The 27,410-nt window shown below is 46.1% G+C and overlaps 1 protein-coding gene across 6 annotated transcripts; it reads left to right on the forward strand.

Moving 5' to 3' along the window:
- Positions 1-277: 277 nt before the first annotated feature.
- XAF1 (XIAP associated factor 1) lies at positions 278-9,618 on the forward strand. 6 transcript variants are annotated; one of them, XM_063342332.1, is made up of 9 exons: positions 278-616; positions 1,749-1,815; positions 3,962-4,097; positions 5,104-5,160; positions 5,992-6,244; positions 7,047-7,114; positions 7,397-7,747; positions 8,239-8,308; positions 9,237-9,618. In XM_063342332.1, the coding sequence occupies exons 2-9, from the start codon at positions 1,784-1,786 to the stop codon at positions 9,263-9,265; spliced, it is 996 nt and encodes a 331-aa protein (XP_063198402.1). In that variant the 5' UTR covers positions 278-616; positions 1,749-1,783; the 3' UTR covers positions 9,266-9,618. The 6 variants fall into 6 exon arrangements, with proteins under 6 accessions (XP_063198402.1, XP_063198396.1, XP_063198400.1 ...); XM_063342326.1 differs by lacking the exon at positions 9,237-9,618 and adding an exon at positions 8,645-9,128; XM_063342330.1 differs by lacking the exon at positions 9,237-9,618 and adding an exon at positions 8,645-9,128 and having other exon boundaries at positions 5,992-6,181.
- Positions 9,619-27,410: the final 17,792 nt, after the last annotated feature.

Raw genomic sequence — 27,410 nt, forward strand, 5'->3', positions numbered from 1 at the left:
AATTGGTATTTCCCGTACGGTTTGCGTGAAGCCCTAAAGCACATTCAAATGCTGTGCGGGCTAATGACTACAAATCAAAAAAAAAAAAACCTGAAAAGACAATCACATTAAAAAATTTGATTCAGAATTGGCAACTCTGTAACCTCTCCCTTAGCTGCCATCTCATTAACATATTTGTTGAAAAGCCTTTCTCTGCTTCATTACATAATTTGTGTTACAAAATCCAGATAAACACTCATTATTCCCAGGTCTCTCCCCACTAGCTGTGTTAGTCCGAGTGGGACAGCGGGGAGGCTGCGGTGGGTTTGTGAGGCCGGACACTTACTGTGCGCACCGCTCTGGGTGGAGGGGCTGCAGTGAGCCCCTGCCCTCCCTGCTCTCTGCCACCAGCGCCTGGAGACGGGCTGACGGAACAATGGCCGTGGTGACATTAGGCTGGCAAGGGCTGTGGCCGGGTGGGCACCAGCTGAGCCTGCTGCCCACGGGCAGCCCTCGGGCTTTGGACTGCAACGAGGGGCTGCCCAGGGGTCGGGGGTTTCCCCTACCTTCTGCTGGCTCCTGCCAGGCTGCGACCGGGGACCGCAGTGTTATGGTTGTCAGTAAAATACCATCAAAGGTGAGTTCATACCAGGGCTGCCACGTTCCCTGCGGGTTCCGCCGTGCAGAGGTGCTGGGCAGAACGGGGCAATGGGCCCCAAGGGCTCCCCACAGCCATCGCTGCCCCCGGCGCAAGGAGAGATGGTGGCCGGAGGGCTCCCTGTGGCCCTCTCGGGGAGGCAGTGGCGAAGAGAGTGTCCCGCTGCCTCTGGCATCCCTGAGGCCTGATGCCGCCTGCTGCCTCCCTCCTTGGGGAGCCTTGGCTTGCGCGGTGTCTTGGGGTGGCTGCAGTGGCAGGAGAGGGCAGACGTGACAGGGTGTTGTGGGACAGAGTCCACCAGGTGCGCTGCTTTAGACTGGGATAGAGTTAAATTTCTTCATAGTAGCTGGTATGGGGCTGCGTTTTGGATTTGTGCTGGAAACTGTGTTGATAGCACCCGGGTGTTTCTGTTATTGCTGGGCAGCGCTTGCACAGTGTCAAGGCCTTTCTGCACCTGGTGTCCCCGCCAGCGCTGGGCTGGGGGTGGGCAGGGCACTGGGAGGGGACACAGCCCGGACAGCCGACCCCAACTGACCCAACGGACATCCCATAACATGGGGCATCGTACTCGGTATGTGCAGCTGGGGGGGAAGGGGGAGACGTTCAGAGTGATAGTATTTGTCTTCCCAAGTCACCATTGCGCCTGATGGAGCCCAGCGTTCCTGGGGATGGCTGAACACCTGCCTGTGATGGGATGCAGGGAACGAAATCCTTGCTTTGCTTTGCTTTCATGCATGGCTTTCACTTTACCTGTTAAGCTGTCTTTAGAGTTTTCTCACTTTTAACCCTTCTGATTCTCTCCCCATCCCAGCCGGGGGGGAGGGGGCGAGTGGCTGCATGGGGCTCAGTGGCTGCCCAGCTCAGCCAGTCCTGCGGTGGGCAGCCACAGGCAGCTCCGGTGGATTATTTGGGAAAGAAGGAAACTGACACCCAGAGTTCCTCTAAGGACTAGCAAACTAATCTGTATGTGGAACTCACCCTAAAACCTAATACTTGCCTGGCAGTGCTGCTGTTTCTCCTTTAAATAATTTTTGGCTAAGAAGCTGTTTGGGGTGGAGTTACTGCAACAGAGGCTTTCAGTTTCGGTTTTTTTTCCCCTCTTTGCTCTTAGAAGAAAGGATATCCATCAGAATAAAAAGAAAAATCATGACAGAAGAGAGCAGGTTCTGCAAAAATTGGTAAGAGATCTTTCTCTCTCGCTACCCCTACAAAGTGGGAATTTCAAGAGTTTTCTAGGATTTTCCTTAATGTTATCTAGGTCTCCTGTAACAGGGGGAGAAGAGGAAGAATCATAGGGCAGGACTGGTCTATGCTAGCCATTGAGTAGTAAACAAAAATATTTTGTATGCATTTTCACATTTCCAGGTTGCTGCTTTCTTGCTACTTTGCTGTGGAGAGGTTTCTTCCGTAGGCCTCTCCCATGCTGCATGTTCTCGTTTTACATAATACCCCGGTGGGTAGTTTTGCAGTATCTGGCGGAGGAGTCAGTGCATGGACCATGACAAACCCAGCAGCTGCCGCGGTTTTCCCAGGTGGCTGATGTTTCTTTCTGTTGCGACACTTGCAGTTAAGTGATAAAATATTCATTTTTTCAGGGCAATTGGCCATCTCTCATAGTATAGAAGGCTGAAAGGGGCCATGAGGGTAGCATAGCTTGGTGTGTCTCAACTAGTAGTGAGGCCATTGGGCAAATTATATGAACAAAGACTATGAAACACTGCAATTAAAAAAAAAAGGAGTCAAACTTAGAAACATTAAACATGAGCTTAGCCTCAATTTTATTTGGTCACAAAAACCAGTGCATAGCCTTGCACAAAGAGAGCCTGTGCATTACGTTCTAAAAGGCTGTAGGGGATGCTTTGAATAAAGCAGTTGCTGCACACTGATCAGACCACTTCGCAGACCTACTTGGCCTAAAACTTTTGATAGATGCCTCTACCCAATTCTTAAAAACTCTGGTGACAAAGATGACATATTTCCGCAGGAAATCCCTTCCATTGCTTATCCATCATGGTCATGAAAAGCTTCTCCTCGTGTCTAAAGCAAATTTCCTTGAAGCAACTTACCTTCTCTAAGAAAATTAGAAGAGTTCACTGCTGTGGCTGCTCTGTCTTGGTGCTGGTCTGTTTGTAATTTATGTGACCTCGTCCTGGCCATTCCCTCCACACTGAGCAACCAGCAGATATGTTGGGCAGACTGGTTCTTGGCCCAGACATGATGTCAGAGTTTGGAACAAAACTAGAGCAGAATGCCTATATGGCATCAGCTGTTCTGCCTCACACGTCTCCTCAAAGCAGCAGAGCTGACACTGTACATGTCCTTTCAGGCAGACTTCCTACTCTTGTAGGCCAGAAAGGTTGCATGGGCTTACCTCCAGCTGCCGTGTCCTAAGAACCATCACTCTTGTGTCATGCATCAACACCTCCTGCCACAGGGTCCTGGGCCCACTTCAGTAAAGGCTTTGAAATGACACCTCACCTCCTGTTGCCTGGCGCACTACAGTCTCTGAGCCCGAAGTGAGGGCAGTGAGGCAGACATCCTAGAAGAGGTCCCATGGGATCAGGGTTGCAGAATGAGTAACGCAAGCCAAGCTTTAAATGTCTCGTTAAGATGAACTGGAAAGCCAAATAGTTATTTCTAGTTTTTAGGGACAAACTAGTTGAATTGTAACCAGTTGTACTGGGTCTGGCTGGGATGGAGTTAATTTTCTTCATAGCAGCCCCTGTGGTGCTGTGTGTTGTATTTGTGGCTGAAACAGTGTTGATAACACTGTTGATAACACACCAATGTTTTGGCTTTCACTGAACAGTCCTTGCAGAGTGTCAAGGTTTTCTCCTTTTCCCCGCTCTGCCTCCCTCCCCAGTGAGCACGCTGGGTCTGAGCAAGAGTTTGGGAGAGGACACAGCCGAGAGAGCTGACCCAAACTGACCAAAGAGATATTCCATACTGTATAACCTCATGCTCAGGGATAAAAACTGCATTAGAGGAAAAACAGTGGGATCAGGTTTGGGGTTTTTTTTTTTGCTTGCAAGGTGGCTATTGTTCAAAGACTGGTTGGGCATAGGCATGCCTCTGAGAGGTGGTGAGTGATGTCGTTTGCCTCACTTGTTTTTCCCCCTCTCCCTCTTTCCTTCAAGTATTAAACTGTCTTTATCTCAACCTACAAATTTTCTCACTTCCATTCTGCCCGTCCTCCCCCCACCCCGTCCCACTGTGTGTGTCGTGGTGAGTGAGCAGCTGTGTGGGTGCCCCGCTACTGGCCAGGATCAGCCCACCACACCAGTTCCTTTACTCTTCTCTCTTTCTCATTTTTGTGCTCTGTAGTAAACGAGATGTGTCTGCTGCCAATTTCTCTGTCCATGAGGCCCACTGCTTGCGGTTTCTCACCCTCTGTCCGGAATGTGATGAACCAGTTGCCCAAAAGGATATGAAGGACCATCAAACAGAAGCACACAAGCAGGTGAGGAATGCTACGCGTTCTTCAGGGTTTTCTTGCAAATAGCAAAAAGCTCTGCCAGTGCTGAAGTAATATGTTGTCTTGGTTTCATCTGGGGAAGAGTTAATTTTCTTTCTGGTGATTGCTGTGAAAGGAATGTGATAATACCTATTGTTTTTAGTTGTTGCTAAGTGATATTTACACTGTTCAAGGACTTTTTTCAGCTTCCCATAGAGGAGTGGACAGAACCACTGTGGTATCTCAGTTTCCCCAGAAATACAAACTACAGATCAAGTGTGGATACATGCTCCTAGTGCTTGTGAATTAGCTAGAGCATGCAAGTTAAATGATTTGATTAGAGGAAGACAGACAGTCTGACATAAACCTTGCTTGTACAAAGCTATGACATCAACGCACCTTTTTAACAAAGCTGAACTGGCAGAGTAAATTTATCAGCTCTTCATATAGTGAGGTAATAGCATTTTTAGTATAGCATTAAGAACCCTGTAGCTGTAGGTACTATGTTGAAGCATGAATACACAGGCATGACTTTTTATCCTGTTTTACTACTTTTATTGTTTTAGCAATTCCATTGATTTCAGTTACTTAACAGAACACACAAGTAGCTCTTATGGCAAACCTACAGAAAACTTGCATACCTCCTATGTTTTCAGAAGGGCTATTATAACTTAGACTAGTTGAATATCAGACCTATACTTTGAAGTTAAACCTCATTCAAAATTTTGAATACACACTTTTTATTTCACACCACGCTTTTCATTTCACATGGGCACCTTTGAGAACTGGATGCCTGCACAGAATGACAGCTTCCTGCAGAATCAGCAGGTACCTGTTTTCCTCCAAATCTCATCAACACAGCTCAGGCCTAACAGAGAAACAAGAATTCACCAACAGCTTGTCGATGATTGGGATGAAAATGACATGCCAGCAACCTGAAGCCGTATTGACATATGAAAGCACTAACCATCCTCCTGTGCTCCCAGTGAACTGCTGTATGTTTTTCTCGCAGGTCAGATGTCATCTTTGTCACCAAAGCATGCAGCAGTACCAGTTGGAGCATCACGAGGTACATATGGAGTGCAGTACTTTTTATCTTCTAGGCTGATCCCTTTGACCAGATACCAAGAGTCACATTAATGGGTTCAAAAGCAAAAACATGTAAATCCCTGACTCCTGTCCTGGACCATGAAGAAACTTAAACCTCTCAACAGTTGCAGTGTGTTGGCATACTTTTTCCCCCTTGTAAATAAGTATATCCTATGGTGGTTGCTCATCCAGTTGTGATGGGACAGTCTGTTCCAGGAGATAATCTATTCCTTTCTCATCTTTGGCACCTCAAGCCGATGTTCTCTGAGGGCTTCTCAAAGACATTTCTGTCCTGCCCCCACACTCATATTACCTGCTTTTCCAGAGGAGTGGTTATACAAAGTGAGAGTCATCTCAGCCTTGCATGGGAACTACATGAGTGCAAGGCCAAGGAAACAGCCAAGGAGGACATACGCAAAAGAATTGGCAGGGGCTGGGAAATGAGAGAAAACTGTCCATGCTAGCTGTAGTCTAACCCTTTCAAGGAACCAAAGCAGTGAAGACACTGCAGGCTTTCCCCTGGTGGTGGTAGCTGAATTTTTTGGAATTTTCTAGGTGAGCTTGTGCTGTGTTGCTGATGTGTACTGATACAGAACATCTTCACTGCTGTTGTTTCCTGTTTTGCCTTATATTGCCTCAATCATCCTAAATTAAAGATAGCCTAGGTGATAGGTGAACTCCTAACACAGCTAAGCCTGTATTCGGTACTGCTTCAGGAGAGCATTCTTCAACATTCACTCATTGCTCTCACCCAATGCCCTCTTTTAGTATTGACAGAAAATTTGCAATAATTTCCTCTATTCACGTGCAGACCAAGGAATGCCATGAACGAGCAATGAAATGCAAGATCTGTGAGCTTGAAATGCCCTTCAACAAGCTGCAGGAACACCTGAACACCTGTGCCAGCCGAACAGAGCGGTGTTGGGAGTGTAACAAATACATCATGTACAAAGACCAGAACAAACACAAAGATATTTGTCAGAACAGCCGTCTGTCCTATGGTAAGGATGTGAACTTTCAAACCAGTGAAGCATCCACTAATGCAACATCTATTTGCCCCACTGGTAAGCAGAATTCCTCATTGTCATGGAGTGGGTCAGCTCTGTTAAATCTCAATGAAAATTCTCTGTTCTTCTCTACAATTCTCAGTAGTCCAGACTGGAGGGGATTGCTGTTTAACCAATCACTGTGAAAGGGCCAAGTGTTGCTATCTATTATGCTGGTTGTTGTAAGGCCAGAGAGGTTCCACTGACTGGTAGCTGATAGGCCATATTGTTTTATGCTTCCCTTATATCCTAGAAGTAAAATTTCTTCTGTCAGAAGGTAAGTGGAACGTCTTCCTTTTTCCATTTGTTGCACAGGAGAAAATATGATTTAGAATTTCTTCCTACGTCTTATACAAAAGACAACGATGCATGCTTTGATTTCTTGAAGTTGAGAGCAGCTTTATTAGGCCTAAGGTATTGGCCAGAGTATGCTACAACAAAAAAATTCATGAATTCTGTCAATGATTCCAGAAAAGAACAGGCATCAGTAGGTTGGCAGCAGTTGGCAAAATAAACTATAGAGAGCAAAACCCCCTGGCAACAGAATTATCTAGGTCAGGGTAGGAATGAAACATCTTGAGCCGCAAAACATGGGGCTGGAGGAGAACTTCAAATATCCTGAAGTTTGCAAGAAGGAATGGTGGATTGGTTTGGAGTGGTGACAAAAGCAAAATGTAGTCATAGTGCTAATTCCTTTTTGGCCAGCGGAATCAGCATTCTGTGTTTCTCTAGAACTGGTGACTATAAGTGGATCTGAGCAGCCTGTCTAGATGACTAGTGTCAGTACTGTGTTTCTCTCCATTTCTTTTTCCTTCTGAAGGTACTGGTGGCAATTTTTGTCAGAAGTGCAATAAGTCATTCCCAGATGACCAGTACTCCCAACATCTGGTAAGCACATTTGAAACTAAACAAGAAAATGGCCTGTGCTTAATTTCCAGCCAGGTTATTTCTCTGAAAAGCTATATATTAGATAAGAAAGGGCAGTGTGTCTTGGGTCTTCAAACTATAGTTTCACGATACAATGTATTCAGCTGAAGCATCACTGTGAGGTGGTGTCAGCTGTCCCTCACTCTGTCCCACCATGACTCACCTCTGTCCCACATCCCAATAGACCACAGAGGTGGGTGTAATGCCAATCTTCACCTCGTTTTGCATGCTCTCTTTTAACAGAATCAATGCGGTGCAGCCCATAAGCTGACAGAAGTTCTTGCTGGCCAATCAACTTCAAAACTCAGCAGTGATCCACCACCATCGTCTTCCTCCCTGGTTCCCTCCTCCTGCTCTGAGAAAGCAACAGTGTGGAGAGATGTCCGTCCCAAAGGGAAAGAAAGGGACCAGCCATTGACCTCCAAAACCTTGCTTAAACCTGCAAAAAAGAAAAACATTGGCTTTCCCTCTCCCACAAGAGGCAGACTTTCCACATCATCTCAGGATCTTAAAGACACCCAGTCTTTTGACATGCTGGTGACCTGTGCCCATTGCAACATTCTTCTGCCACTTCCAACCCTTCGGAAACATGAGGTGAGAAGTGACATGTTGAACTCTGCCTCCTACATGCAAAGGGCCATACCCACAGAGTCACTACTTACCTCTACTCTGCCTGGCGTCCCCGTGCCCATTTCTGGATTCCACAGCTTCTTGAAATGCTGGTCATAGGTACACTCTCTCTATGAAGCGTGGAATTTGTTAATTCCATTGACTATTTGTGCTTATATCTACACAAACAAGATCCATTGCCTACAGTCTGCCTGAGTTTTAGGAAAATAATTACCATGACTCAAGCCATTAATTTTAAGCTCCAATCCTGGAAAGTCTTCAGCAACTGTCCTTATTTGCTGAAGGCTTGATATTGTTCCTGCTAAGCAAATAGTATGACTAGCTGCATCAGAGATGTAGCTCTAAATAATGTTCCATCCCAACAAAGGGACCCAGTTTCCTCCCTACTGAATATGATTGCATGTTGAATATAATGTTAAATTATCCTCTAATATGACTGTTACTTATTTTTATAGATCAAATGTCTGCGTGTGACATCTTTGAAAAATGCTAGGATGAAGCAAAAATCAAGTCATGGAGAAAAAGGTACTGCAGAATTTCAGAAATTTAGAATAGAATTCATCATTCAGGATTATTGTACATTGGGTTAATAGGAAGAATGGGATATTTTGCAGAGGAAGTGTGTCTTGGAAACCTAATACTCAGAATATCACAAAGCTCTTTAGATTCCAACGCACAGTGGTTTCCCATGAGGTTGCCTTAAGCAAGCATTGCTTCAGAGCCACTACGCTTTCACTATCTTGACTCAGAGTAACATGTGTTATGCCTCTCAAATTATGGTACTCTGAACAGTGCAGTACCTTCCCTACTGTAAGCAGCAATCAGCACAAAAGATTTCACAGAACAGATGTTCTGTCCCAGGTCTGTCTGCTCCAAAACAGAATGGAGACTTAAAGAATAGTTTCAGAAGACAAGTCCATTTTTTTCTCCATAGTAAAAATTGCATATTCAGTAGAAGCATTGATACACTGATGCCAGACAATACCTCCGGATGAGCTCGCACTGATCCATAGGCAGTCAGTAAGTCTCTTTCCTTACCCTGTCCCAGACAGGCTGTGAATCTTAACACTTCTCTCTTTGCTAACATCCCCCTCTGCTTTTCAGTTCCTAAGCAGTATTGTTTCCTCTCAGTCCAATTAATTAAGTGAAACTGAAAGCAGTTGTTCTCAGTCTGTCCTTTTTCTACTTGGTTCAGTAAATGCGGTATTACTTCTCCTTGTAAAACTTTCCTCTCCTGGTAAATTAAAGAGAGAAAGCACCAAAGTGAGAAATAGGGGGTTTGTCTAGTTTTGAATTACAGGATGCTAGTCTTGAAATAAAAGTAAGTACATGGTAATTACATGGATTATTTGATTGCACTGTGTTTTTTTTATATTGTTCAACTGAGTGATGATGTAGGAAGGCCGTAAAACCAAAACTTTAAAATCACTCATAACTGGGCTTTGTTTTACAGAATACTCTTTCTACAGCGCTGATGATTAAATCTGGAAATAGAGGCATGTCTTCAGATTGAAGCTTCAGCTCAGCTTTAGCAAAAGGCACTGAAAGTGCAATAGGTTTATCGACAAACAAAAGTGACTTGCTACTCTGGATTGAGAACAAAAAAATCCATTAAATCCTGCTCTTCTGCACTTCAGTGAACCACTGAACCTAGGGCTAGCACAAACATCTTAGTCTAGGGAGGGTGTCCATCTTCTGATACACAAATGGAAACTGATAGAACCCCGTGGTGGAAAAGTTAGGCATGAAGAGTGAGTGGATGCTTTATGCTAATGTTTGTGAACATTTGTGAAGCAGCCTTTGCTTCTTGCCATCTTAACATCAATAAAAGCTAAAACGTGTTAACAGTTTTACTACAAGGTGCCATTTTCCTCTCATCCACCTTTAGCAGCGTTCAGTCTTACAAGCTGATGTGGAACTCCTGTACATATGGTGACCTGTAATTTGAGTAATGTCTTACTTCTCAGATCCCAACTTGTTGATATCGGCATCATTTGTGCGCATAGGATGTGAAGTCAGGCCGAGTTCATAAACGCTCTCAGTGATTCAGCAAGGGCCCGGGCTCATGTATGCATATCGTAGGCATATCTATATGGGCAGGACTGCGCTGAAGTGCACCAGCAGATGTTCCAAGAGTAGATATGTCCAGCCTTGTAACCACTGGGCTAGTGCCAGCATTGTGAGTGGGACAGCGGCTGGTCGTGCGGCCTGACAAGCGTTAAGTGACTTCTGAGGCTCCCTTAACCTCTGCAGCATGGAGACTGTAACAGTCAACAGCTTTTCCTACATTCAGGCCTCGTTAATCTGAATCTGGAACTCTGCTACTCAAAGGCCATGAGTGCATAACTTCACTCCCTCTGGCCCAGGTGCTTTGCTGATCAGTGTCTAGTGAATTGCATTTGAAAGCTTGCGGGGTTTCTCTGACCGCATTGAAGACGGGATTTTCAAACACAATCCAAGACAGCACTCTCACTGAGCTTTATTTAAAGCTTTTAATAAGTTGTTCTGAACTTCTGGTGAGGAGGTCGAACGTTGAACATGGTGCTATGAAACAGAATTTTCTGTATTTGGGGGCAGAGGAAAGGGCTGGGAAAACATGTACTCTTAAAGCCTCTATGCGTAAATATACCCTCTTTTATTGTGCACTCATTAGACTTTCACATAGTTTAGTATTCATATTATCCTTTGATACACATCACAGCAATGGACTTCCACACAAGCACAAGCTCATTCCATTGTGTATTTTGGGGTCTGTACAGGTTCCAGCAAAGCTGGAACTCTCAGACCCCCCAGGAACTCTTTCCTTATTTTTCTTCAAAGTCTGTTTGAAGAAGGCTGGTAAACATAACATGGTCTGAAGAGAATCCACGGTAAATGAGTAAAACAAGTTTGGAGACAAACCAGGCTGGCAGCTCATGCGCCACAATCTAAAACTTCATACAGAGTTAGGGATGAAAGCATTTTCATCCCCTTTGAAATGGAACTTTGAAAGCTTTGCTGCCCAAGTGCAAAGGAAGATGCTTTGCAAAAGATCCAATTTGCCAAAGAGGACAACAAACGGACCGGAGCAGGCAGGTAAGGGGTGGTGCAGGCACTGGCCCTGTTACCAGAGGCCGTCATGGGTCACCCCGACAGCGCAGGACAGCCGCAGGGTCACCTCGTACTGCCAGATGGGAACCAAAGTGGCTGTGTCTGAAAAGTGTCACAAAACTTACGTTAGAGCACAAGGCCAGCTTTGTCCTTACAACCTTTTTTTGGGGGGGTGGGCGAGGAGGCTTAGTGTACTAAAGAAGTGGTATTTCCTCTGCTCTCAAAAGCCCGGCGGTGCTTCTTTTGGGACCGCTGGCTGCAGTGTCACCGTGTGGCTGTTGGCTGTCCTGGAGGAGCTGGAGGGGGCGAGGGCACGGTGCTGCCCCGCAGCACATGGGGTTCCTCTGTCGCTCCCAGGCTGTGCAGACTTGGCTCCGTTACCATTCGGTAATTAGTTACTTCAGGTCCCCAGCAAGGTTATGGGCCACAGCATCTGGACAAAGAGACCAGCAAGCCCAGTGTCGGAGGCCTGAGCACTCCTGAGGTCTCCCTGTGCTGTGGCCCCTGTCCGCAGGGATGAGAGCTGCCTGCCAGGAGTTTGTCTCTGCAGGAAGAGAGCCACTGGTGAGCCCCTGGGAAGTATGAGACAAATGAGAATGCCTCTCTGAAGGATTTTGAAAATACCTGAAAACAATCCGACTCCTTCCTTCTCCCAGGGCAAGGAAATGGCAGTTACAGCCACATGGGATGTCACCCTGGTCCTGGAGGTGCTGTGCTCGCCCTGTCCGGCAAGGTGACCCTGTTCCCAAGCTCCGCGAGCTCCCTGGGGACAAAACAAGGCTATTCATTTCTGCAGAATGACCTCTTTAAACCGCTGAGCTCTAGCGGGAGGGTGAAGGACCTGTGCCTTTGCGGGGACACAGGACTGTAGGAAAGCAGCAGTGTCCCACACTTACAGCAAATCTGAGCTCTGACCGTCCCTAAGGGGCGAGAAGCAGGCTTCCTTTCTGTTTCGCTTTCCTTGGTTTCAAAATTCCCCGTATTCATAGTCCACTTTGGTGTGACAGTGGAAATAGCTTTGGTCACTAGATGGCAATAAAGAATCAATGTGCTCTTCCCTGTTCAACAGGGAAAGGTTCTAGGAGCTTGGCCTAGATTTGCCCTGGGAGAAGGAACTGGAAGATGCCAGAGAAACCATGAAAACAAGTTTGCAATCATTCTGCTTGGTAATGAGGATTTGCTTTGTTATAGTCTGTTTCTTAAAAAAAAATTGCGTAGGTTGTATTTACCAAGCACAAAATGATGATGATTTAAAATTATTAGAAGTATAATTCTGAGTAAGAAGAGGAAGCTCGATCTCACCAGGACAGGTACTTGGAGAATAGGGCATCATACTCCTGAAACACTGCTGGTGTTTCAAACACACTGGGATTTCAGTGTTTTACCCTGAAGTTTAAGACACGTTTTATTCTTTAGCAGTGGCAGGAGGCGATGAATTTCTGTATGACCGTCCTTGCCTGGTAAAAGCTCACCCACATGCCTCTCCGTACGCTTTTTTTAAACATAGTGCAAATGTATGAGGTACCAGAGTGCAGCGCACCTTGTATTTGCCCGTTCCTGGGTGCTGACTGCTGGTGGCTTCTCCTCCACCGCACCGTGTGTATCTTAATCTTGCTTGAAGGTTAATCTCCTTTGAAGGCAGGAGTTTTGTGTGTACAAAAAATTGCAAAGCCAGCTGGCATATCCTACTCCCATGCACTGTTGTGATTTGAAAGCAAGTGTTACGGGAAGCAGAAGGAACTAAATGAAGAAATTAAACTGACAATATACCCTGCAGTGAGCTGATGGGGAGAAGCTGAATGACCTATTTTTGTATTTGCCCACTGCCGCTTCTCAGTGGTTCTGTTGCAAAGGACAATGTACGATCTCAGTACTTATTGCTGTCTTCTATGGGATGTGGATTTTCAGTAATCCAGAGGGTAAAAGCCGGCTCTTACGAGCCAACACAAAGCTCCCATACCACTTCAGCATGTTTAAAGAAAAAATAAGCAGCATCTTTTTACAAACCGTACCCAACTATGTAACTTGCATCATACCTCACGACTGACAGTTCTTCATTTGCTGTTGAAGGGCTTTCTGGGTTGCTTGAATTGAGATAGATTGGGATAAAACTTGGCAGAAACTTGAGCCCAACTAGTTTTTTGATTATTTAGAAAAAAAACACAAAAATGAAACAAACTGCTAGATAGAGGACCGGGACTGGTCATCTCCTATGGTATATGGATGTTTTCCCCAGCAATTCAGAACGTAATGCAGTAAAAGTGCAAGTAAAAAGTGGTGGAGATTGAGTGTTAAAAGTAGCTGAATTGTGTGACTGCGAGTAACTTCAGAGCTGTGTCTGTCTCCGGTTTCAGAAAGGCACGTCTCCCACCGCCCGCAGGCCTGGGCGCTGTCTGCGCCCGGATGTCCGCAGAACCGGGCAGCTGCTTAGATCAGTTCTTATTAACAGCTGTCAAGAACAATCTCATTCCCTGGGAGACAGAAGAACAGGCTAACAGGGTAGCAGCCTTATAAATAGCTATGCCTCCTTATGTGTCACGTCGTTTCGTTCTTGAAGCGTTTTGCTGGCAGATTCCTCCTTGGATTTAATGCAAACTCTTTAATGCAGGCCCCTTACAAGGTGCGGGTAGGGAGCAGGTTGATAAACATGCCAGTCACTCAGGCCAACAGCTTGGTTTTAAAAGAAAATTTCAATAACATTTTCTTGGCTTTGTAAAAAGGTGGCATTTCATTTCTACGCCATGAAGTATAATGATAGCAGTTGTGACTGCTGATTGTGAAGGCTTGGCAAGCCCACGGAGATAGTTATTGGAAAAAACGTTCGAAGTGGCTGTTGGGAAGTTGCACTTGCACCCATCAGTGTGAGAGAGGCAGCCGAGGTCTGGGGTGAATTGTTCAGTGGCCCGTTGGACTAAAGGTATGCTTAGCCCTTCGCAGAGTTACCCCGAGACCAGCTCGGTGCAGCCTGGGTGCATCATGATGGTGCCTGGCTCCTGCGAAGACAGTAATTGCCGGCTGGATTACTCCAGCCAGCAGGAGTGCGAGCAGTGCCATGGCGGTACCGGCTGGGCAAGTGTTCATGATGTGTGGGGAAAGAAAGAGAAAATCAGGCTGCCCTGTCTGACGCAGGGGACGTGACTGGCTCCTAAAAGGCTTTTCAGTGTGTTTGATCCTGCTGCAGGGCACACGTTGTGATCTAGGGAGAAACGGGGAAAGAAACTCATCAGTACTTGCAAATCAGCAGACCACGATGAGATGCCTACAGAGGAGATAGCTGCAGTGCCGTAACTACCGCAGGTCTTTCAGACCCAACAAGGGCCCTGGGATGTGCTTCTTTTGGCCCGTTTTAGACATTTGCTTCAGGATGAGGCAGAATATGTCCTGGCAGCGCCTGGTTTTCTCTGTTGACTGCAAAGGGTGTCTCAGTGACACGCTCAGACATAGACCTCTGCACGTCTGATGAATCACACCACAAATACTACAAACATTTGAAAGAAATACTACAAACGTTTGAAAGAAGGGAACTGCTCTTCTCAGTGATTTCCTAAGAGCAGTCCTTTCCCCATCAAGGCAGGTGCCTTCTTAGTAAAGCAAGGAAGAAATAAATGAGAGATGATTTATCAATTACAGGTTAATGTGTCAGTAATTACGCTTGTGTGAAGTCTTCGTCACCAGAGCAGGTTTGATGGGTGCTTTTCGAATCATGCTCACCCACAAATATTACACAAAGTGCAGCTGAGTAGCATGGCTTTGCTGCTCCCGCTTTACTTCAGCCTCATTCAGTTATGTGCTTCATCAAAGAGTTAATGGCAAATTTAGGGTATTGGTCTGTGAGGTGCTGTGCACACAGATAATGGCTTCTGCATTTTGTCAGCTTTCTGCATTCGTTGTTGCTTGTGGTGGACCTGACTGAGCAGGGGAATCCCTTCACGCAGTTCAGGAGCATTGGTTTATGCTCACAGATGCTTGCAAATTAAGGACAAACGTCAGAAGGGGAATAACCACCATAAATATTCTATGTGGGCATCATAGCAGAAGCCGGTCTTTAGAAAGGACTTCAATACAGTTGGAGCAGAGATTTTATAGAGCAGTTGTGGGAGGGGGAAGTTAAATCATGCCTGAAGTGTCACACTGAAATGGATATGCCGGAATCTGAAAAGGTTTTTTCCTAAATTTTTTCCTAAATATTTCTTACAGAGTGTGGACAGTCAGAGAACCCTTATAATTTCTTTTTCTTTTTCTTCTTAATGAAAAACCTATAAATAATTTTCATTTCTGGGACCCTTAGCAGGCAGTGGCTGCAGGCGGGGTGCTGATGTAGCGGTGCAGGGCAGAGGGGGCTGGAGACTCCTCACAGGTGTCTCTGATGGACACCGGTGAGTTTGGGGTGACAGCACCCACTGACACCCACACCAGTGGCATTTTGGAGCAGAGGTGCTAGTCCTTTCAAGGCCACAAAGCAGCCCACTATCAGGCCGCAGTCGTTGTGTCATTTTGCATGGCTACAACACAAGTCATTTTAATCACTGCAGTTGGCCGAATTGACCGTATGCTTCGTGAAGGGGCTCTGTTGAGGTGGCTGAGGAGGTCCTTGCTGAGGGATGGTCGTCCTTCCCAGTGGCACAAGAACCACATGAGGGGGAAAAAAGTGCAGATCAGGAGGTGATTAAAGACGTGTCATAGCAAGCGTGCACAAGGGACCTGAGTTCAGGAAACCAGGGCGCAGCAGGTAAGATACACCTCATTTTCAAACGCCTGTCTCCGTAAACCGTGCCAGTTCTCCACACGCAGGCTGAGCATGTCCACATGCGTGTAATATTCGCAGATGTTTGAAAACACATATACACATCCTCTCCTCCTGTATAAAATACATAAATATAGGTGCAGAAAAAAATATAGAAGATTAAGTTTAACCAATCTTTACAGTTTTCCTTTAACTGAGATAGGATTTAAGACAAGAGCCTCCTTCAAGCATCTGTCTCATTTTCTGAACTCTCTTCATGTTTTTCTCATTGTTAAGATTTTCATTACCTCATTGTTTAGAAACATAGGTATCTCTCTGACTTCTGATACCAGTTTGTCAGGAGACCAGGTGGTGTGAATCTTACCTCTCGGTTTCTGGGGGCTGCTGGTGCAGGTGTGAAACTTGTGGCTGGGATCTTCATGTAACGCGGCAGCAATCGGTGGTGAGCACACAGCACGGAGAGATGCTGCTGCTTAGTATTTTAGTATTAGTATTTTCGAAAAATGGAATCCATATGATTAGGAAAGCTGTGATATACTGATAAAGACCAACCCGAAATACAAGAAACAGTGGAGGTCTAACTGTGTGCTGTTAAACAAATGGCGGCATTTTTGTTCTTCCTGGTGAATTCCAAACTCCGATATCAGGGAAGCAGAAGGCGCTGGCCCCGTGCTGTCTGTGGCAGGCAGAGGGTTACACCAGTTTGGTGTTTGCAGGCGTGTTGGGGAGACTCGTCCTGGCTGGGCTCAGCTGCGGCCAGGGCTCACCCTGCAGAGACGGGGAGGTATAAAGGGGATGAGATGGCACCAGGTGCTCCTCTGATGTTCCCCGGGGAGCGGAGGTGCTTGTTGAGCAGGTATGGCCTATGTTCAGCAGGGGTGTGTGGGTGTTGTAGCGGAGAGCAGGCTGGAAGCTTTCTGGCTAAAGTGTTACGGGAACATGAAAAGCAGTCTTAGGGACTAGATGACCTCTGCTATCTCTCTGTCTCACCTTCTCTTTCTATGATCTGTGCTATCAGAGATTTATTACCCTGGCCGTGTGAGCTGAAATAGATTCAGCTTGTTGACGCTGGAGGCGGCAGTGGACGGTTTGCCTGCTGGTCCCTGTGGCTGCACCTCCTCTGCCGCCCAGTGCGAGCCTGGGCATCTCTGTGCTGTGCTTCTACGACAGTGGCTGGTGTGTGAGGAATGTGTGGAAATGAGGTTCTAACAATGGCAGTAAAGTACTATAATTTGCAGCCATTCAGTCAAGCCCCTTGGCAAGTCCTGATGGTGGTGCAGCCCCGTTCATCTCTCACTACTTTTGTGCTTGTGCCATAAAAAAAAGTGGACTACAGTGGGTCAGGATCTCCCTGCAGTGATGGCAAACCTTTCAGAGGCAGGTGGGCTGTGGAAATCCTGCAACTGCATAAAATGCTAATGAGCTGCACGTCGGAGACGATGCAGGACATGACATGGCGAGATTTGCACCAGCAGGTGCAGTGTGGGGATCATCCTGCTCTTCTCTGCTCTCTCAATAGAAAAGTGTCACTTTTCATTCTGTGAAACGTATACCGCTACTCCCACAGGCCCACGCAAGATATCAAAAACTGGTTTCCCATGACTGGAGGCAGCGCGAGGAAATGAGATTTTATGCTTTGTGTTATATTCGGGGATCACAGAGCAGGAGGACGGGGCTGTAACATCATAAACTGCTGTATCAAATTTTGACTGGGGCACAGTTCCCTCTAGTACCTCCAGACATCTCCTCGGAGGAGAAAGGTGGTGGCTGGACTTGTTTCTAGTAGTCTGTTTGCTGTGCCCAAAATAACTTTTTCTACGAAATGCACTGCAAGTTCCATATCTCTTCTTGATTCTTAGAATTTGTTCTGCTTTTACCAGACAGAAGTTACTTACCCCTAAGGCTCGAAGTTCTTGGAAGTTGATTGCCTTTGCAAGAGGTCAGATGACACTACCCAATGGGGAATTTTCCACAGAAGTAACTTGCCTGCTGTGCAGAGCTTGGAGCCCAGTGCCAGCACTATCGACCTGTTAAAGATGCTTTTCAGGAATGGGGAATATATTTTTTTTGTAATGACTTGCAAACGTGAAGAGCTGGTGTGGGTGTTAGAGGAAAAGTTGAGTGAGAGGGGCGAAGGTGAGGAGTGGAAATTGCTCTTTTAAAAGTAACTCGTGATAGTTCGTATGAGGGGCTGGCACACAGATCACCAGTGCAGCACCTGTTCGTCAATGGCCTGGGATGGCTCTGCTCTCCAACGGGGTGTCTGAGGGGAGGGACCCCACGGACGCTGCCCTGTGGGTGGTGTGTCCGTCCCCGGGGCGGCCACTGCCGGCCACCCTGCCCGGTGCTTCTCGGGAGGGTGCTGGCAGGGGCAGAATGCGGAGCTGGCTGTGGCTTGTGATGGCGGCGGAGGTCGGTGCTGACGCGCCGGTGTGCGAGGCGAGAAGCGGCGGCACGACGGACCGTGCTGCTGCCGGGCAGGATGGGCTGCAGGTACTGCGTGAATACCAGGAGGGTTGCCACTGTCATGCGAGGACACCTGTATTTAATAACTATCATTAGCTTGGAGAACCTTAGCTGTCTTTTTCTTTCCCTCTAATTACTGAGCTCTTCAAGGTGAGCTTGGAAGGAAACCCCCTTGCTTGAATTAGAGGCTAAAGCTTAACCGAATGTTGTGTTTCCAGCCAACACATAAAAAAAGATTGGGAGGTTTTTTTAGTTGACAATAAGGCTGGTTTTGCCAGTTTGAAAATTACTTTAGTGAGTAATAAAAAATTGCCACAAAAAACAGATCTCAGTGCACAATATCTATTTAGGTGAAAATTCGGTTTTCCAGCTAGGCCAGCTTGCAAGTACGTTTTTCTAATTTGGGAAAGCAGCTTCTGTCATTAGGTGCTGACACCAGGCGCCGAGAACATGCATTTTCTGTGCTTGTAAAAGTGCCCTGTGTTGCTCTGTAACACTGAGCTGTGCTGTTTTGGAGGCATGAAGAAAAATCGTGTAGACTTAGTGGGATTTGCTCGTAAGAGCTGTTACAGAAAAGGCTTTCAACATTTGTGTGAATTCAAATTGTGTGCTGCATAAGTTTTCTCTGCGGTCATTTTTGAATAGAGAGCCTATTATGCCTTTTTGTGACCTGTTAATTTGTTTGAAAAGCTGTTTTTTCAAGGGAAGGGTAGGCTGGTTTTTTCCAGTGCTACTTAGAAAAATGTCACAGGCCAAGAGGAATCATAATAATTGCTTATCCCTGAAATTACTCATGACACTAGCACGTTCTAATGATGTGTTTTTGTGCAGGAAGCCTTGTTGTGGGCGGAGGGGGAGGGCGATGCAAATTAAAGATCATGGGGAAGAGGTGGTAGAGTGCTCTGTATAACACTGGTCTCCATTTCCGAGGAAGAAAACATCGTCTGTTGGACAGAAGCCTCATGGGTGGAGGACTCGACTTTAAATGGTCACTTCAAAAGCTGTGAAAGATTTTTCCATCTTTTGTTCTTTGAAATCCTCAAGACTCAGTGAACATTTGGTTTTAATGTGTCTCAGCGTGAGCGGTGACCAGGCGAATGGTGTCTCATTGGTGTGCCGTCCTCGGATCCAGTGTGAACGTCCAAGCTCTGGCGAGTGGTGGCAGTGTGTTTCAGACGCCAAGATGTTTCATTTCTAGGGAGCATTAAGAGCTTTCTGTGACTGAGATAGACACTGTTTACAGCGAGATTTTCTGAATGACGGTGAAGGGCCTCCTTTACATGGGCCGTATTCCCTGCAGGGCAGCAATGGGGTGGTTTTGCCGGTACCTCTCTGAGTAGAGGTATGTGAGAAAGACGAGATGATACCGGCGACATCCCCGTTTCGGTGCTCAGGTGGAGCAGGGAGCTGGTTCTGCTGGGGGCTGTGAGGATGGGGGGGATGGTGGTGGGACCAGTCCCCCTCCCGTGCCTGCGCTGGTGGAAGCTGGTGTATTTCTACCTGCTCTTCCATGTTTTAGTGAAAGGTTCGGCCGCTCCCTGTGGGCAGGAGCGTTTAACCGGGTCAGAGCATGTACCTGTGGACGCTGCTGTGTCCGTGCTTAGCTGGGATCCTCAGAAGAGGTTATTTATATATTACTTTCTGTGCTGCTTTATGCACCAAAGAAAGGAAGCTGTTCAAACTGGCTCATAGACAGCAACAACGTCAACAGAGGATCGCTTAGTCTCAGGTTTTTCAGACAGGGTAGCTGTAAATCAAAGGGGCAAAAATAATTCTTTTTAAGCAGTATTTTCTGCTTAAACACAGAAGTATTTTCCCAAACTCCATTGAGGAAGGGTGCGTAGAATACTTTTCCAAAATCTGTTGCAGAAGACACTTTAGTTTAAATACCAATTAGACTTCCTTAAATTACTTTCTCAATCACTGATGCATAGTGAAAATATATAATATATATATATATATATAAAAGCATATTTTCTGAGATATCAAAACTTGTAGGCATGAATTTCCAGTCTGGAGAGGGCAATGAAATATGACAAAATAGGATTTTAAACCGAGTTGCCTACACATTTTTTTTCTTGCAATACGGAGCAGATAAATGTAAACACACATCATAACATATAAAAATAAATCCCATATTGAATATTTCGTTGGAGAAGTGATAAACTGCACTAAAAATTGATGAATGGCAAATATATTTTTAGTTAAGCATTTATTTTTATGGCATTAACAAATAGAAAAATATAGGGAAGTATGCAAATAACTTCATAGAGCCATTAAAATAAAATGAACAATATCAAGTTGCTCATCCTTCATGGAGATTTTATGCTTTGGTATTGCGGGCGTAATTAAAGCGCATATAACATGGCTGGTAGAAACACTGGAAATAGATTTCATTCTTCAAAAGCCTGAGCCCTGTTGAGAGTTTGAACTTTTTAAATGTTGGAATAAATCTGCCTTATGTTGCTTTTATGACATACCTTTATGCTTGCATATTTTATTATAGGATGTGTAATTGGATCTTCTTTATATATTTCTCTTTCAAGTTGTTTTTTTTTTTTTAAATCAAAGAAATAGTGTAAACTGTGATAAGCAGAACCTTGTATCAAATAAACTTTACCAAAGGATGACTGTCTACAGTAGGAGTTTAAACTGTTATTATGGACTACTACTAATCAAAAAATGGGACTCTTGTCCCATGGCTACTTGAATTTTTAGAAGCCACCATGGTGTCTGCGGAGCCATCGAGCTGCCCCCGCGGGGACAGTGACCCTCCCCGCTGCTGGGAAAGCAGCTGAGCGCGGCAGCGCTCGGGTCTGACGGTGGACTGGGGGGACGCGGGGGGTCACCCCAGACACAGCGACGAGCAGTCGACGCGTGGGTGGAGAGGTAATTGCTTTTGTCTGACGAGTTGTTCTTGTGTGCTGTGGCCACTTTTTAGAGCACCTATTTACGATCTTTGGGTCTCACGCTGCCCTAGCTGGATGTGAGACGGATGGGAGAGAGCATGCTGGTTTATTAGCTTTAATATTCCAGTTGCAATTAGTTCCAATGTGTTTATTTACATTTGTAGCTTACAGTTTGACTCAGTTCGGGGCCGGGGGAGGGCAGGACTGTACAAAACAGGGACTGCACGGGGGGCTGTACGAAAAGGCTTCGGTTGGAACGCGCGCCTTCTGCGGCGTGGCCCCGGCTCCCCCGCCACGGGGCCTTGCAGAACTCCTCTGCATCGGCGAAGAAGCTTCTCGCCTTCCTCGAAGTTTGCTTTTTCGTTGCTAATAATAATTCCTGGGGTTTATCTTCTGCTTGATGCTCAAGCTGTATTTCTCTTTACATCACCATAATTAATTTATAAGCTCAGAAGTGACAGATAATGCTTATTATGGAGATGACTTCCTTGAACAAGCTCCCTGAAATAACCTCTAAGGATTTGTAAGGAACCTTACATTTGGTAATTAATTATGCAAACCTACCTTTAACATATCTTCAGGTAATCAGAACAAAAGAAGACAGTTGTCTTTGTTAATTATAATGAAAAATTACTTATGAATATTGTAATAATGCACATTACTGTGTCTGCTGTCACTCATGGCTGGGGTACCTTTAGGCAGTATTATTTTCCTCCTATTGTCATTATAACAAAAGGCTAATGAAAAGAAAAGGGCTGAAGTTAGCGGCACTGTAGTTTAATTCCAGAAAACGCTATTTGCTTGTTCACATTGGAAGCGGTGGTGCCGGTGGAAGTGGGTGTCTCCAGAAATGGTGCTCCAGGGCCAAGCACCGGGGTGTCCGCTGGTGCCAAGCCTCTGTGGAGGAGCCATCGGCTCTGTGGGCAGCGGTAGGAGCGCAGTCACGCTGGCCATGCGGCCACTGGTGCTGCCTTGGCATTTTCTGTCCCCTGGATTAAAGCAACACATCAGGTAAAGCAGAACGATCACTTAAGTCGTTCATGATCACTTAAAATTGCTTTTTTAAGTGTTTGAGAGCACTTCCATTTCTTTTTGAGATAAAGCTGCTATCTACCCACATCAACGAAGAATTTGCCTACTAAGTTTCACTAAAGTGTGTTCACAGGTGAGATTTTCTTTAAGGTGACGACGTCACAAATCTGAAGGTCCCCTGGCCAGTTCTTGAGAGCCGGACAAGCGTGACAATTAATTATGGCCCCAAATTCAGCTTTCTGGCACTTAACACGGCCAAGGGCCTTGTCCTGCAAAAGCAGATGATCCGTCAGAATGGGCCAGCTCAGCCTTTGTCCCTCGCTTTGTCTCCAGCAGACAGCTGATAAAGGAAATTGCCATGAAATTAACTGAAGTTTAAGAGTTCACTTTACAGTTGCCCTTTATAGCACAGAGAATGTCTTTGAATTTCCATAGCTTGTCACTCACCAGAGGTCAATAATGTATCATTAAATATCTTTGTATGTGCTGCTTATACTGCTCTGTCTAGTACTGGAAAGGTTAAATGGTCTTGGTGCCTGATTACAGGCATGTCTAAAGATCTAAGCTCCACCTTTAGCCTGAGCGTCCAAGATCCAGTTTTCAAAGACTCTCTTGAGTCAGCTTGATTGGACACTTCGGTGAAATAATCTCAACGCACTACCTGCTTCCCCGCCTGTTACTTCTTACCAGTGTTATCTCTGTGTGCATCAATGGTGTAACTGGCTCCTGGAAACACAGGTCTCTCTTCTACTGGAAGCCTGATTGAAGATGGTGAATTTTTGTTTCTTTTTATTATTTGTATGAGTATTACGCCTCCCCCCCAGCTGTGCTGATGGCCCCATCATGTTCAGGAGTGCGTAAACACAGGAGGAAAGTGATGCTCTGAAGAGCTTATCCAAATACATAAGGCAGGGGAAGAGGGAAAATTTTTTTCCCCTCTTGCAGAGGTAGAGAGCTGAGAGCCGCCAATCTCGCGTGCATTTTCTGAGGTTCAGTTGGAGAAGCCAGCAGATCCAGGCTTTCGGCTCAGCTCTTTTATGCCAAAGCCAGAAAACGGGATAAAAACATACTTAAAATATGACCTTGCTCAGAGCATTTTACGGAAATTAGGGTCTCATGCTTTTTGATGAAAACCCTGGCAGTGGGTTTTATTTGAGTGTGTGTGCATCTTACGCTGCAACGTTAGGCCGTGACAGCATGTTTTTTCCATTGGGGTGGGGGCGTTGGGGGGTCGTGCGCAAAAAATAAATGCGTTCTCTGCCACTTTCCAAAATCCAGAACAGAACTGGTGAATAACAGTCGTGACCGAGTTCCAAACTTGAAAACTGGAGGATGGAGAAATTGCCTAAATGTCCATAAGATTGCTTTGAATTCTTGTTTTTAAGCCTGCCCCCATCCCCCAGATATTTAGAACCGTAGAGGCAGAGACACACACACACAGAGGAAACGGGTAGAAACGCAAGAGCTGGTGCTGGCCCTTCATTTCAGAACCTGACCTGAAGGACTTTGATCTCTGCAAGCACGCAGCTTCACAGATCTCCGCAAGTACTGCTGCCGAACTGTACACGTTTTACTGTCACGCAATTAGAAGCTATAACCACGCTGCCTCTTCAGCTTTGTGGTTTGCCCTTTTAATTTTGTCTGTTGCTATGGTAGCAACAAATGATTGCAATCACTGCTGTTTATATTGCAATCCAAGTCACACCAATAGAGATCTTGGAAACGAAACAATAAAAATCTGACTTAACTGTATATTGCATTTGTTGTTGTGTATAATAGGTTGTCCACAATAATCAGGACTTATCGAAGTCTCTTGTTCCTGAAGCACTTGGAAAATTCCTTTAACTAAAGGGTTGTCAAATGATAATTTATTTTCAATACATACTTACCCAGTGCTCTTCACACAGATGGACAATATTTCTTTTGTACTGTTTCCTAAGTATATCCTTGAAGATTATTATTTTTAATATCCTTTCTAGTTTTGAAGAAAGGCTGCTCTCCTTTTTTTTTTTTTTTACCTTGTAGTAATCATGGTAGTATCTTGGGTCTAAAATAATACATCTTTGAAAAGATAATTTAGTACTTTCTCCCACACTTTCTGTCTTCTCTATTTAAATTATACAGGCTTTTTGAGGAAGGATTGTCCTTATTTTGTGCAAAGACTTGTATAAAGGGACTTCTATAAGCTACAACATTAATGAACTGTAATATCAATGAGAATGGATGGAGAGCAGCCCTGAGGAGAAGGACTTGGAGGTGTTGGTGGATGAGAAGCTCAGCATGAGCTGGCAACGTGCGCTGGCAGCCCAGAAACCCCCCGCAGCCTGGGCTGCATCCCCAGCAGCGTGGGCAGCAGGGTGAGGCGGGGATTCTGCCCCTCTGCTCCACTCTGTGAGACCCCCCTGCAGTGCTGCCTCCAGCTCTGGGGCACCAACAGCAGAAGGACACGGAGCTGTTGGAGCGGGGCCAGAGGAGGCCACGGAGATGCTGGGAGGGCTGGAGCCCCTCTGCTGTGAGGACAGGCTGAGAGAGCTGGGGGGGTTCAGCCTGGAGAAGAGAAGGCTCCGGGGAGACCTTCCAGCCCCTTCCGGTCCCTAAAGGGGCTCCAGGAAAGCTGGGGAGGGACTCTGGATCAGGGAGGGGAGCCATGGGACGAGGGGTGACAGTTTTTAACTGAAAGAGGGGAGATTTAGATGAGATATTAGGGAGAAATTCTTTGCTGTGAGGGAGGTGAGCCCCTGGCCGAGGTTGCCCAGAGAAGCTGTGGCTGCCCCATCCCTGGAGGGGTTCAAAGCCAGGTTGGACGGGGCTTGGAGCAACCTGGGCTGGTGGGAGGTGTCCCTGCCCAGGGCGGGAGGGTTAGAACTAGATGATCTTTTCTGTTTCATTCCACTTCCAAACCATTCCACGATGATCAGTTTCTGATTGTGTCTGGTGTCTCTGCTGCAGCAGCAGCTGAGGATGGAGCATCACCTCCTGATCCTGTCTGCAGCAATGGGCCCCAGCAGAGAGCGGGGCTTGCAGGTTGTGAATTTTATTTTCTGTGCGGGTGAGCTCTAGTACCTTCCTTCCAGTGCGCGTGGAGCTGGGCTGCGCTCCTCAGGTCTCTGATGCCCGCACACAGCCGAGACCCTGGGCTGATGCCCTCTCCCAGGCTGGAAAGGCTGGGACTCCTCTACTGGGTGGTGCAGCTGTTCTCACAGAAAGTTGAATCTCGACTGTCTAAATAGGAGGCCAGTGAGGCAATTCGCTGTTTAAATGACCCAATGCACATTGGGCATATTGAAGAAAAAAGCCATTTCCTAGTGACTAAATCTCATTAAAAAAGCAATTTTCCAATCAATTACAATGCAATTTAGCTGCTAACTGTTTAATTATCAAAAAAGAAGCTATTTTGTTCTCTGTTCCTATATTTATGAACCGTGCTTTAAAAATCTCATCTTCAGAGTAGCTGTTTGGAGGAATGTGACTGCTCTATTGATGCAATTACATTAAGGTTTTCAGTTCAATGTATTGTATTAGTTCAAGGAAATATTGTTTGCACAGAAGGTTTTGAAATAGGAGATTCATTGATTTCTACAAAAGCTTGAATCTTTATTGTTATTTTCATGCACTATAAAAATTGTATTATGTAGGTTTTATTAGAGGAGTATTATTATTATTTTTTTTTTAATCCTGTTCAAGAATTTCAGTCCTGGAAGCACACACTGAAAATAGAGCAAGGTTCCTCTGAAAAGGAAGCCTTCTGTTTCCGAAGAGACTGAAAAAACAAAATGCAGAGGTGAATTATAAGAGCTGGGATGCTGGCGCCTGGTTGTGACTCCCTGTCTCGGGGTAACACCATGGAGAATGATGCACTTATGGCTCAGTTCGGAGAACAGGAAGCAGCAGTGCCGCCACGTCGTGAAATTTTTATTAAAAATCTCGCAATACTTGGAATAATTATCAGTTTACAGCTTAGTAACTTTGCAAATCTCACCATGAAGCATTTAGGAAAAAACATAGCTTTTCTGAGGAACATCTGTTTTCCCTCTTTCTCGCACGTGTTTGTGTAGTTATTGTTTACTTACGGTATTTCTAGGTCTGGAAGGTTCTCTTTGTGAGCACAGTGGTATGGCACGTATAATTATTTATTGATTTAGCTCAAATGATTGATGATTCATCTTTAACAGGCCTCTCTTATTGCTGCGCACAAGCAGCCTTGAGATAATTAAAACGGTTTGATTGCTTTGGAAGTAAGGTGAGACTTGCCGCCCGCGCCTTGCAGTGCCCCCCTGGGGTGACAGCGGGGCACCCCCGCGGCGCAGCCAGGGACACCCCAGACCTCCTGCATTGCTCCCAGCGGGCTGTGAGGGACGCTGCCGGCCGACCAAAGTGGGGCTCTGTCAGCAGGCGCCATGGTGGAACTCGTCTGCTGAAGTTTAAACGCTGACTGGGAAGACAGGATGCCTTTGGTCACCGTCCTGTAAGGGCTTATCCTCAGTTTTCAAATTTCGGAGTGCAAATCATCTGGCACGTGTGAGCGGGATGAGTCGGTGCTTAACGCAGAGGATCAAGCGCCTGCAAGATCAGAGAGGGAGCGATCGAAATGTTGCCCGTTCAGGCTGGAGAGCCCAACTGTAGGGGCTGGTTCAGTTCGGTAGCGCTGCGCCTCTTTCTAAGCGAGCGCAGAGCTGGGGTCTCTGGCAGGATCGCCGCCTCCTCCAGCCTCTGCTGAGCAAAGGGCTGGGCGAGCCCGGAGCCCACCGCAGCCCGGCAGTAGCCATTGCCAACCCTGTGGGGTGTTGGGGTGCTGGGTGTCGGGGTGCCGGGACCTGCCGGCTGCCCCAGCGCGGTGCTCCGCTGGGCCCTGCGGCGGCTGCAGCGTGCTGGGGACGGCATCGCACTCCCCCGAAGCACCGAGCCACGCTTTGTGATTCTGTCCCTGCCATTGCTGAGGAGTGGCAACAAATTTAGAAGATGAAATGAGTCCAGCAAATGAATTTTAACTGTGAAATGAGACTTACTTCTGCTAAGCCTATCTATTTAGATTATAGAGCTGTGGATTGAAATGGTTTGTTCCAGCTTCACTGCTACCAAATGCCTGTTTAAATAAAAGAAGGTTGCTGAATAATTCAAATAAATATTATTCAATAATTGATAAACATTGCAATAAAGATTGAAGCATAGCCCTGTAGAACCTCAGTGTGCCTTTATGTTCTTTATTAGCTGATTCTGCTGAGGGAAGAACTGTTTCTGTGTGGAGGTTTTTATGTTGGTTTTTTTCCTTTCCACTGGCCTAGCGGGAAGCAGGGATTAGAGATTTGGCATCCGTTACAAGTGAAGCCGTGACTCACAGAGGCACACGGGGATTTACTCCATCTCTGCAGGAGAACCACTGTGAGGG

The sequence above is a fragment of the Chroicocephalus ridibundus genome, chromosome 7 (genome assembly GCF_963924245.1).
Source record: "Chroicocephalus ridibundus chromosome 7, bChrRid1.1, whole genome shotgun sequence".
Taxonomy (NCBI): domain Eukaryota; kingdom Metazoa; phylum Chordata; class Aves; order Charadriiformes; family Laridae; genus Chroicocephalus; species Chroicocephalus ridibundus.

What these genes read in the sequence shown, in the direction of transcription:
- XAF1 (XM_063342326.1), top strand. Translation starts at nt 1,784, where the DNA reads ATGACAGAAGAGAGCAGGTTCTGCAAAAATTG. An exon ending in AGCAGGTTCTGCAAAAATTG is followed by an intron (nt 1,816 to 3,961) that starts GTAAGAGATCTT and finishes TGTGCTCTGTAG; the next exon opens with TAAACGAGATGTGTCTGCTG. An exon ending in AACATCTATTTGCCCCACTG is followed by an intron (nt 6,245 to 7,046) that starts GTAAGCAGAATT and finishes TTCCTTCTGAAG; the next exon opens with GTACTGGTGGCAATTTTTGT.